Below are 11,982 nucleotides of genomic sequence, written 5' to 3'. Positions count from 1 at the left end.
TCCCTCTCATGCAACCCTGCAACCACAAAGCAAGAAGTCTCTTGTGTCCCCAACACACCTAATAGGTGCACTAGTTCGGCGAAGAGATAGTGAAATACAGGTGGTATGAATAAATATGAGCAATAGTAACGGCGCCAGAAAAGTGCTTGCTGTCGTGTGGTTGATGGTGGTAATATTGCAGGAAGTAAAGATGCAGTAAAACAGTAAACAAGCAGCGGTAGCAGTATTTAGGAACAAGGCCTAGGGATCATACTTTCACTAGTGGACACTCTCAACTTTGATCACATAACAGAATAAATAAATAGATGCTAGACTCTACACTCTCTTGTTGGATGATGAACACCAGTAACTATGTAGGATTACACGAACCCTCAATGCCGGAGTTAATAAGCTCCACAATATTCAATGTTCATATTTAAATAACCTTAGAGTGCATGACAGATCAACATAACCAAACCAAGTACTAACATAGCATGCACACTGTCACCTTCACACTACGAAAGGAGGCATAGATCACATCAATACCATCATAGCAATAGTTAACTTCATAATCTACAAGAGATCACGATCATAGCCTACGCCAAGTACTACACGATGCACACACTGTCACCATTACACCGTGCAGGAGGAATAAACTACTTTAATAACATCACTAGAGTAGCACACAGATAAATTGTGATACAAAACACATTGGAATCATAAAGGGATATAAATAAGCACTTCACTATGCCATTCATAACAGTGAATAAGTATTCTGTGAAATATAGCCTAAGAGACCCACACGGTGCACACACTCGTCACCTTTACACACGTGGGACAAGGAGTCTCCGGAGATCACATAAGTAAAACCCACTTGACTAGCATAATGACATCTAGATTACAAGCATCATCATATGAATCTCAATCATGTAAGGCAGCTCATGAGATTATTGTATTGAAGTACATAGGAGAGAGATGAACCACATAGCTACCGGTACAGCCCCGAGCCTCGATGGAGAACTACTCCCTCCTCATGGGAGACGAGCAGCGTTGATGAAGATGGCGGTGGTGTCGATGGAGAAGCCTTCCGGGGCACTTCCCGGTCCCGGCGGCGTGCCGGAACGGAGACTCCCGTCCCCCGGATCTTGGCTTCGCGATGGCGGCGGCTCTGGAAGGTTTCTCGTACCGTGGCTTTTCCGTCTCGAGGTTTTAGGTCAGGGACCTTTAAATAGGCGAAGAGGCGGAGTCGGAGGGGCGACGAGGCGGTGACACAATAGGGGGGCGCGGCCCAGGCCCTGGCCGCGCCGCCCTATCATCTGGGCCCACCAGGGCTCCCCTCTGGTGGCTCTCGGGTGTTCTGGAAGCTTCGTGGCAAAATAGGATGTTGGGCGTTGATTTCGTCCGATTCCGAGAATATTTCCTTACTAGGATTTCTGAAACCAAAAACAACAGAAAACAGCAACTGGCCGTTCGGCATCTCGTCAATAGGTTAGTTCCGGAAAACGCATAAATATGACATAAAGTATGCATAAAACATGTAGATATCATCAATAATGTGGCATGGAACATAAGAAATTATCGATACGTTGGAGATGTATCAGCATCCCCAAGCTTAGTTCCTGCTCGTCCCGAGCGAGTAAACGATAACAAAGATAATTTCCGGAGTGACATGCCATCATAACCTTGATCATACTATTGTAAGCATATGTAATGAATGCAGCGATCAAAACAATGGTAATGACATGAGTAAACAAATGAATCATAAAGCAAAGACTTTTCATGAATAGTACTTTCAAGACAAGCATCAATAAGTCTTGCATAAGAGTTAACTCGTAAAGCAATAAATTCATAGTAAAGGTATTGAAGCAACACAAAGGATGATTAAGTTTCAGCGGTTGCTTTCAACTTGTAACATGTATATCTCATGGATATTTTCAACATAGAGTAATATAACAAGTGCAATATGCAAGTATGTGGGAATCAATGCACAGTTCACACAAGTGTTTGCTTCTTGAGGTGGAGAGAAATAGGTGAACTGACTCAACATAAAAGTAAAAGAATGGTCCTTCAAAGAGGGAAGCATTGATTGCTATATTTGTGCTAGTGCTTTGGTGTTGAAAACATGAAACAATTTTGTCAACGGTAGTAATAAAGCATATGTATCATGTAAATTATATCTTACAAGTTGCAAGCCTCATGCATAGTATACTAATAGTGCCCGCACCTTGTCCTAATTAGCTTGGACTACCGGGATCATCGCAATACACATGTTTTAACCAAGTGTCACAAAGGGGTACTTCTATGCCGCCTGTACAAAGGTCTAAGGAGAAAGCTCGCATTTTGGATTTCTCGCTTTTGATTATTCTCAACTTAGACATCCATACCGGGACAACATAGACAACAGATAATGGATTCCTCTTTAATGCATAAGCATGTAGCAACAATTAGTATTCTCATATGATATTGAGGATATATGTCCAAAACTGAAACTTCCACCATGATTCATGGCTTTAGTTAGCGGCCCAATGTTCTCCTCTAACAATATGCATGCTCTAACCATTAAAGTGGTAGATCTCCCTTACTTCAGACAAGACGGACATGCATAGCAACTCACATGATATTCAACAAAGAGTAGTTGATGGCATCCCCAGGAACATGGTTATCGCACAACAAGCAACTTAATAAGAGATAAAGTGCATAAGTACATATTCAATACCACAATAGTTTTTAAGCTATTTGTCCCATGAGCTATATATTGCAAAGGCGAATGATGAAAATTTAAAGGTAGCACTCAAGAAATTTACTTTGGAATGGCGGAGAAATACCATGTGTAGTAGGTAGGTATGGTGGACACAAATGGCATAGTGGTTGGCTCAAGGATTTTGGATGCATGAGAAGTATTCCCTCTCGATACAAGGTTTAGGCTAGCAAGGTTATTTGAAACAAACACAAGGATGAACCGGTGCAGCAAAACTCACATAAAAGACATATTGTAAACATTATAAGACTCTACACCGTCTTCCTTGTTGTTCAAACCCAATACTAGAAATTATCTAGACTTTAGAGAGACCAAATATGCAAACCAAATTTTAGCAAGCTCTATGTATTTCTTCATTAATAGGTGCAAAGTATATGATGCAAGAGCTTAAACATGAGCACAACAATTGCCAAGTATCAAATTATTTAAGACATTTTAGAATTACTACATGTAGCATTTCCCGATTCCAACCATATAACAATTTAACGAAGAAGATTCAACCTTCGCCATGAATACTATGAGTAAAGCCTAAGGACATATTTGTCCATATGCAACAGCGGAGCGTGTCTCTCTCCCACACAATGAATGCTAGGATCCATTTTGTTCAAACAAAAACAAACCGACGCTCCAAGCAAAGCACATAAGATGTGATGAAATAAAAATATAGTTTCAAGAGAAGAAACCTGATAAGTTGTCGATGAAGAAGGGGATGCCTTGGGCATCCCCAAGCTTAGATGCTTGAGTCTTCTTGAAATATGCAGGGATGAACCACGGGGGCATCCCCAAGCTTAGACTTTTCACTCTTCTTGATCGTAGTATATCATCCTCCTCTCTTGACCCTTGAAAACTTCCTCCACACCAAACTCGAAACAAACTCATTAGAGGGTTAGTGCATAATCAAAAATTCACATGTTCAGAGGTGAAACAATCATTCTTAACACTTCTGGACATTGCACAAAGCTACTGGAAGGTAATGGAACAAAGAAATCCATCCAACACAGCAAAACAGGCAATGCGAAATAAAAGGCAGAATCTGTCAAAACAGAACAGTCCGTAAAGACGAATTTTATTAAGGCACCAGACTTGCTCAAATGAAAATTCTCAAATTGAATGAAAGTTGCGTACATATCAGAGGATCACTCACGTAAATTGGCATAATTTTCTGAGTTACCTACAGAGAATTAGGCCCAGATTCGTGACGAGCAAGAAATCTGTTTCTGCGCAGTAATCCAAATCTAGTATGAACCTTACTATCAAAGACTTTACTTGGCACAACAATGCAACAAAACTAAGATAAGGAGAGGTTTCTACAGTAGTAACAACTTCCAAGACACAAATACAAAATAAAAGTACTGTAACAAAATAAACACATGGGTTATCTCCCAAGAAGTTCTCTCTTTATAGCCATTAAGATGGGCTCAGCGGTTTTAATGATGCACTCGCAAGAAATAGTAGTTGAAGCAAAAGAGAGCATCAAAAGGCAAATTCAAAACAAATTTAAGTCTAACATGCTTCCTATGAAAAGGAATCTTGTAAATAAACAAATTCATGAAGCATGATGCAACAAGCATAAAAAGATAAAACAAGTGTAACTTCAAAAATTTCAGCATATAGAGAGGTGTTTTAGTAACATGAAAATTTCTACAACCATATTTTCCTCTCTCATAATAATATCCAGTAGCATCATGAGCAAACTCAACAATATAACTATCAAATGAAACATTCTTATCATGAGTCTCATGCATAAAATTATTACTCTCCACATAAGCATAGTCAATTTTATTAGTTGTAGTGGGAGCAAATTCAACAAAGTAGCTATCATTATTATTCTCATCATCAAATATAGGAGGCATATTGTAATCATAATCAAATTTATCCTCCATAACAGGCGGTACTAAAAGACCAATATCATTATAATCATCATAAATAGGAGGCAAAGTATCATCAAAGTAAATTTTCTCCTTAATGCTTGGGGGACTAAAAATATCATGCTCATCAAAGCCAGCTCCCCCAAGCTTAGAATTTTCTATATCATTATCAACAATGGTGTTCAAAGCGTTCATACTAATATGTTCCATAGGTTTTTTAATTTTCGCATCAAACCATCCATGTCTTAAATCAGGAAATAGAATAAGAAGCTCATTGTTGTCCATTATGCCAAACTAGTGTAAACAAGAAACAAAAAGATGCAATTATAGGATCTAAAGGAAATAGCTTCGAGCACACACACAATTGCAACAGAAAAGTACTTTACCTGGGACCGGAGTATGAGTGCCTTTTACCTTTCCTCCCCGGCAACGGCGCCAGAAAAGTGCTTGATGTCTACGTGTGCTTCTATTCTTGTAGACGGTGTTGGGCCTCCAAGAGCGAGAGGTTTGTAGAACAGCGAGCAAGTTTCCCTTAAGTGGATCACCCAAGGTTTATCGAACTCGGGGAGGAAGAGGTCAAAGATATCCCTCTCATGCAACCCCGCAACCACAAAGCAAGAAGTCTCTTGTGTCCCCAACACACCTAATAGGTGCACTAGTTCGGCGAAGAGATAGTGAAATACAGGTGGTATGAATAAATATGAGCAGTAGTAACGGCGCCAGAAAAGTGCTTGCTGGCGTGTGGTTGATGGTGGTAATATTGCAGGAAGTAAAGATGCAGTAAAACAGTAAACAAGCAGTGGTAGCAGTATTTAGGAACAAGGCCTAGGGATCATACTTTCACTAGTGGACACTCTCAACTTTGATCACATAACGGAATAAATAAATAGATGCTAGACTCTACACTCTCTTGTTGGATGATGAACACCACTAACTGTGTAGGATTACACGAACCCTCAATGCCGGAGTTAACAAGCTCCACAATATTCAATGTTCATATTTAAATAACCTTAGAGTGCATGACAAATCAACATAACCAAACCAAGTACTAACATAGCATGCACACTGTCACCTTCACACTACGAAAGGAGGCATAGATCACATCAATACCATCATAGCAATAGTTAACTTCATAATCTACAAAAGATCACAATCATAGCCTACGCCAAGTACTACACGATGCACACACTGTCACCATTACACCGTGCAGGAGGAATAAAATACTTTAATAACATCACTAGAGTAGCACACAGATAAATTGTGATACAAAACACATTGCAATCATAAAGGGATATAAATAAGCACTTCACTATGCCATTCATAACAGTGAATAAGTATTCCGTGAAATATAGCCTAAGAGACCCACACGGTGCACACACTGTCACCTTTACACACGTGGGACAATGAGTCTCCGGAGATCACATAAGTAAAACCCACTTGACTAGCATAATGACATCTAGATTACAAGCATCATCATATGAATCTCAATCATGTAAGGCAGCTCATGAGATTATTGTATTAAAGTACATAGGAGAGAGATGAACCACATAGCTACCGGTACAGCCCCGAGCCTCGATGGAGAACTACTCCCTCCTCATGGGAGACAGCAGCGTTGATGAAGATGGCGGTGGTGTCGATGGAGAAGCCTTCCGGGGCACTTCCCCGTCCGGCGGCGTGCCGGAACGGAGACTCCTGTCCCCCGGATCTTGGCTTCGCGATGGCGGCGGCTGCGGAAGGTTTCTCGTACCGTGGCTTTTCCGTCTCGAGGTTTTAGGTCGGGGACCTTTAAATAGGCGAAGAGGCGGAGTCGGAGGGGCGACGAGGCGGTGACACAATAGGGGGGCGCGGCCCTGGCCCTGGCCGCGCCGCCCTATCATCTGGGCCCACCAGGGCTCCCCTCTGGTGGCTCTCGGGTGTTCTGGAAGCTTCGTGGAAAAATAGGAACCTGGGCGTTGATTTCGTCCAATTCCGAGAATATTTCCTTACTAGGATTTCTGAAACCAAAAACAGCAGAAAACAGAACGGCCCTTCGGCATCTCGTCAATAGGTTAGTTCCGGAAAATGCATAAATATGACATAAAGTATGCATAAAACATGTAGATATCATCAATAATGTGGCATGGAACATAAGAAATTATCGATACGTCGGAGACGTATCAGACATCCATACCGGGACAACATAGACACCAGATAATGGACTCCTCTTTAATGCATAAGCATTCAACAACAGATAATATTCTCATAATTGTGTAGGGCTACAAGAGCACCTCAATGCCGGAGTTAACAAGCTCCACAACATTCAATGTTCTTATTTAAATAACCTTAGAGTGCATGATAGACCAACGCAATTATACCAAGTACTAACATAGCATGCACACCGTCACCGACAGACTATGAAAGGAGGAATAGATCACATCAATACTATCATATTAATAGTTAATTTCATAATCTACAAGAGATCACAATCATAAACTACGCCAAGTACTACATGATGCACACACTGTCACCATTACATCATGGAGGAGGAATAGAGTACTTTAATAACATCACTAGAGTAGCACATAGATGAATAGTGATACAAAGCTCATATGAATCTCAATCATGTAAGGCAGCTCATGAGATCATTGTATTGAAGTACATAGGAGAGAGATTAACCACATAGCTACCGGTACAGCCCTTAGCCTCGATGGAGAACTACTCCCTCCTCATGGGAGACAGCAGCGGTGATGAAGATGGCGGTGGTGTCGATGGAGATGCCTTCCTGGGGCACTTCCCCATCCCGGCGGCGTGCCGGAACATAGACTTATGTCCCCCAGATCTTGGCTTCGCGATGGCGGTGTCTCTGGAAGGTTTCTCGTACCGTGGCTTTTTCGTATCGAAGATTTAGGTTAGGGGGCTTCTTATAGGCGAAGAGTCGGAGTCGGAGGGCTGACGAGGCCGCCAGACAATAGGGGCGCCCCCCTGGGCCGCGCCGCCACCTTGTGTGGTGGGCCTGTGGCTCTCCTCTGGCCCCTCTCAGGTGTTCTGGAAGCTTCGTGGAATTATAAGATGCTGGGCGTTGATTTCGTCCAATTCCGAGAATATTTCCTTACTAGGATTTCTGAAACCAAAAACAGCAGAAAACGAGAAGCGGCACTTCGGCATCTCGTCAATAGGTTAGTTCCGGAAAATGCATAATAATGACATATAATGTGTATAAAACATGTGAGTATCATCATAAAAGTAGCATGGAACATAAGAAATTATAGATACGTTTGAGCCGTATCACAAACCAAATCAATAATTGTAATGAGAGGAAATTATTTTTCTTTAAAAGAAAACAAAGTCAATCACCAAGCTATAAATGATGTGATGCTAGAATAAGCATGTGTGAACCTTTGGTGTGTTTAGTCTAGCATGTAAGTTTTGTTCGGTGATTGTATACCTCGTATTCGTGTATAGACGCTAGTACCGAGGAGTATCAGGAGGAGGAGGGCTACTCTCAGGAGGAGGAAGAGAACTTTGATCACTACCCCACTCAAGGTAAGCTAATATTCTTGCAAACCACCCTAATGCAAAGCTCTACAAGAGCAAGGCACCATCATCATTTACTTTATGTCTAATCAACCTATCCCATGTTTTTACCTTGCAATTATTTTGCTTATTGTATTTCAAAGTTTATTTTTTATTTATGATTCACTTGGTCTAGAGTAGAACAACAGCATCAAAGTTAGCATAGAGCAAATCAAAGCTAGATAGCACCCCTCATGACTAGTTTCTATTGCTAACTAAATAAAATTGACTACTCTAGATGGGAATATGTGAAATGAAATGACTTTGAAAGATTTTGAAGGTGGATGTGACATGAATGACTTGGTGAATTTTGATGAAAACTGATGATTGGGTTCGGATGCGATACCCTTCCAATTATACAAGTACCCCCACAATACCTGATTATGGGTAGGGCTTAACTAGAAGTTTGTGTATCTTAGTATGGGTTCCCTCTTAACAAGCATCATAGGGGTTATGCCGAGGATGCCTCCGTTACAAGTGAAATGATGTGAATATGAGGTGAATGTCAGACCCAAGCCCTGTGCAGTTCCTGGGTTGACGCTTTGTCTTCACCGGGAGGCCAAGCTCATGGGGAGAGGTGCCTATACTAGGGTATATAAGTGAAAGGTTATGGTTGATGATCCGCGTACTGAGTTACGATGATTCGGGGTTATCCTAGCCGCGTCCGCGGTCATGGACAGTTGGAAAGGCCATATTGTTCCGATCAGAATTTTTCCAAAATATGAATGGTGACTTGTGACTTGAATTTGAAAGGTGACTTGACTTGAATCACAACTGAGTTGTGGGAATGGCACTAATCTTCCCACTTGAGTTAGTTAGTTAAAATGAGGAGTCTTTACTAAATGTTTATGAACTAAACTTGGCTTTATGCAAATAAACCTAGAGATTAGCACCCCTTACTAAAACTGCTAAGCAGTTACATTTGTATTAGTTTACGAGTACTTTAAAGTACTCATGGCTGTGTCCCTGGCTATTCAAATGCCAGACTATGAAGAGGAGCATCTGTATCAAGACGACGGACAACAGGACGTCTACGATAACTAGGAGCATCTTCTAACATCAAGCGTTGCTTGTGGAATAGATAGTCCACTACTACTTCGCTTCCGCTACGTATTGTGTTGTTGGTCAATAGATCAACCATTTGTGTAATATGGGATCATGTGATCTATTGTTGTAAGACGATTATGTGTTGTAATAAATGATGACTCTATGATATTCAACTGTTATGTCTCACAAAAACAATCTTCCTGGGATTGCGTGTATGACATAATAAGCATCTGGACTTAAAACTCCGGGTGTTGACACCTCTGTTCCGGGTTTGGGCCTGATTTTGTGGCCCGATGCTTGGGCCGGGCCGGGCATGGGCGGCGATTTTACGTGTTTTACTGAAGCGGCCCGGCCCGAGGCCCGACGGGCTTTCTCCTTGATGGGCCAAGCTTGGGACACTTTTTTCGGCCCGGTGGTCAGGCCGGGCCGGGCCTGGGTCAGGATTTTTTGCTTCGGGCTTTGGTCGGCCCGGCCCGAGGCTTGGCCCGGCCTGAGAAATGCACAGGTATATTCGTGACACACGATGTTACACAGAGCTAGATATTATTCTCGGAGTGTAATATTATCTAGCCACTTATCCTCCTAAAACCTTATTTCCTAGCCAACCTTAATTGAGAATGAACTATATGGGAAAACCCCGTGTTTCTTCATTGCTATTAGAACAACTCAGAAGTGCGAGTCCAGGGTTTCCAATAAACCTAAAATAATGCATGAGAGCCAACACTTGGCTTATTTAGATATGTCTAGATATATTTTGTGTGTAGATACATCTAAATCTACGATAAGTAATATAGAAGGGAGGAAGTACATTGCAACTCAAAATATGCTCGATTAATATGAGGAGTGCCATCGAAAACAAACAAAAACCACGCCAGAGTCACAGACACAGTGGAGTGCACGGGCACACAATGGAGTATGTTGGGTATAGGATGTCCTGATGTCCACGAAGATATATCAGCGCAAGAAGACTAGCATCTCCTCATGGTTTCGCCGGTCGGCCGTTCTTCGAGGAAGAAGCTGGAGGCACGCCAGGGAAGCCAGGGATCAACGGCGTCGGCGGTAAGAAGGGCACCGGCGGCAGGATGGACGGGGGCGGTGGCGGCGGAGGCGGCGGGTTAAGCAACGGCAGCGGCAGCACGGGCGGTATCAACGACGTCGGCGGTGGCTGCGGGACGAGCGGCGGCAGAATGGACGGCGGAGACGGGGTGGGGAACACCGGCGGGACGAGGGACGGCGGCGCCGGCGTGATCGGGTTCGGAGGGATGGGCACGCCGCCGATGTTGGGCGGCTCCGGCACGAGCGGGATCGGCGGGAAGAACAGGCCCTTCTCGCTGCAGACGGCCCTGTCGTGGCACGGAACGGCGTCCGGGGCACCTGCGATCGATCGACATGGCACAAGAATCGCGCCCGAATGTTAGCTAGGACTTTTGCCCGAACGTAAGGTGTAGTAACAACTTCAATCTGAAGCTAGTGGCGCACCTGAGGAAGCAGCATCCGTGGCCGCGCCGCCGGGGTGGACGACGGCAGGCGTGCGCTTCGGGTCATGCCGGGCGGCGAGGTGGCACTGGAAACAAGAGAGGAGCGCAACCAGTAGCAGGAGCAGGTGCGAACTGCGCATTCTGGTGGCGCCAGAACGGTCCATCTTCTTGAGAAACAGAGGCGCCATTGATTTGAACGTCGTCTGCTTGTGCTTAGCTCCGGTATTTATGCACGCGGAGGAGAGGAGTAGAAGAACAGAACCGATACGCCCTCTTGGAAGGCTCTGCCGCTTCGTTGTCAGGGAAGAGACATGCATGCATGTACCATCGTCTTCGTCCCGTGTGTGGCTTTGTCACCATGCGTGACTCTCCCTTCACGGGCAGAGTTAACGAGAGCTGGGTGCCTAAATTCTTCCAGAAGATAAGGTTCTTTGTGTGGTGCCCTGATGCTTGACATGGACCATTTTGTCTGTCGCCCTTCGTGTTTTTTTTTCTATCGACATGCTCCCGTGTTGGAACTTGGAACTGAGCGGAGCAGACCATAGCTAGGAGAAGGAGATACACAAGATAGGGGCTCCTCCACATGCAAACCCCGGTGGCGGCCGGGCGCGCTCACACCTGCATCGTTGGCCTGGGATCCTAAAAATGACCGGGCGCGTTTGTTTGCATTGGTTTGTGGACGTAAAAATAGTCTTCAGGCTAATATTGTCTGTTTACGTCTGGGTGTCTCCAGCAATCCGATTTCTATCCGGTGAGGCAGGTTTAAGGTTATTTTCACCGAAAATGTGCAATATGAAATAAATTGAAATGGAGGTTCAAAATACTTTATTATTACAACCAAATAAATGTGAAAGTCTACATGCATCAAGCATTAAAATACATAGGCATACTTCACAATTAACAAATAAAAGTAGATGATGCGTTTGGAAATGTTGACTTCAACGTTCATATTTAGGAACTCCTCCTAGATATCTGCCTCAGGGTTTGGCTCAACCAACTCAGCGTGAAACTTTCATCCATGTTCTTTGCGGTCATCAAGCCGCTCTGTCTCGACGATCATGTTGTGTATGATCACACAACATGTCATCACCTCATGTATGGTCTGAAGAGAACATATTCTAGACGGGTGACGAACAATAGCCCAACGAGCTTGGAGCACACCAAATGCCCACTTCACATCTTTCCTGACAAACCTCTTGCACCTTGACAAATCTTTTATCCTTTTATGTTTGAGGATTACGGATTATCTTCACTAGTGTGGCACGGTCAGGATAAATGCCACTATCAAAATAATATGATT

General features: G+C 43.4%; 1 protein-coding gene across 1 annotated transcript; it reads right to left on the bottom strand.

Moving 5' to 3' along the window:
• Window positions 1–9,915: 9,915 nt before the first annotated feature.
• LOC124654449 (36.4 kDa proline-rich protein-like) lies at window positions 9,916–10,998 on the bottom strand. Its single transcript, XM_047193446.1, has 2 exons — window positions 10,684–10,998; window positions 9,916–10,578 (listed from the first exon to the last, which is right to left on the bottom strand). Exons 1-2 carry the CDS (start codon window positions 10,868–10,870, stop codon window positions 10,184–10,186), a joined length of 582 nt encoding a protein of 193 aa, XP_047049402.1. The 5' UTR covers window positions 10,871–10,998; the 3' UTR covers window positions 9,916–10,183.
• Window positions 10,999–11,982: the final 984 nt, after the last annotated feature.

Source organism: Lolium rigidum, chromosome 5, assembly GCF_022539505.1.
Source record: "Lolium rigidum isolate FL_2022 chromosome 5, APGP_CSIRO_Lrig_0.1, whole genome shotgun sequence".
Lineage (NCBI taxonomy): Eukaryota > Viridiplantae > Streptophyta > Magnoliopsida > Poales > Poaceae > Lolium > Lolium rigidum.
Note: the sequence above shows the minus strand (reverse complement) of the source record. Positions and strands in the feature narration are given on the sequence as shown.

Excerpts from the sequence above, each read along its gene's own strand:
- LOC124654449 (XM_047193446.1), bottom strand. The coding sequence starts at position 10,870 with ATGGCGCCTCTGTTTCTCAAGAAGATGGACCGTTCTGGCGCCACCAGA. Across the intron at positions 10,579-10,683 it reads CACGGATGCTGCTTCCTCAG|GTGCCCCGGACGCCGTTCCG; the intron begins GTGCGCCACTAG and ends GATCGATCGCAG.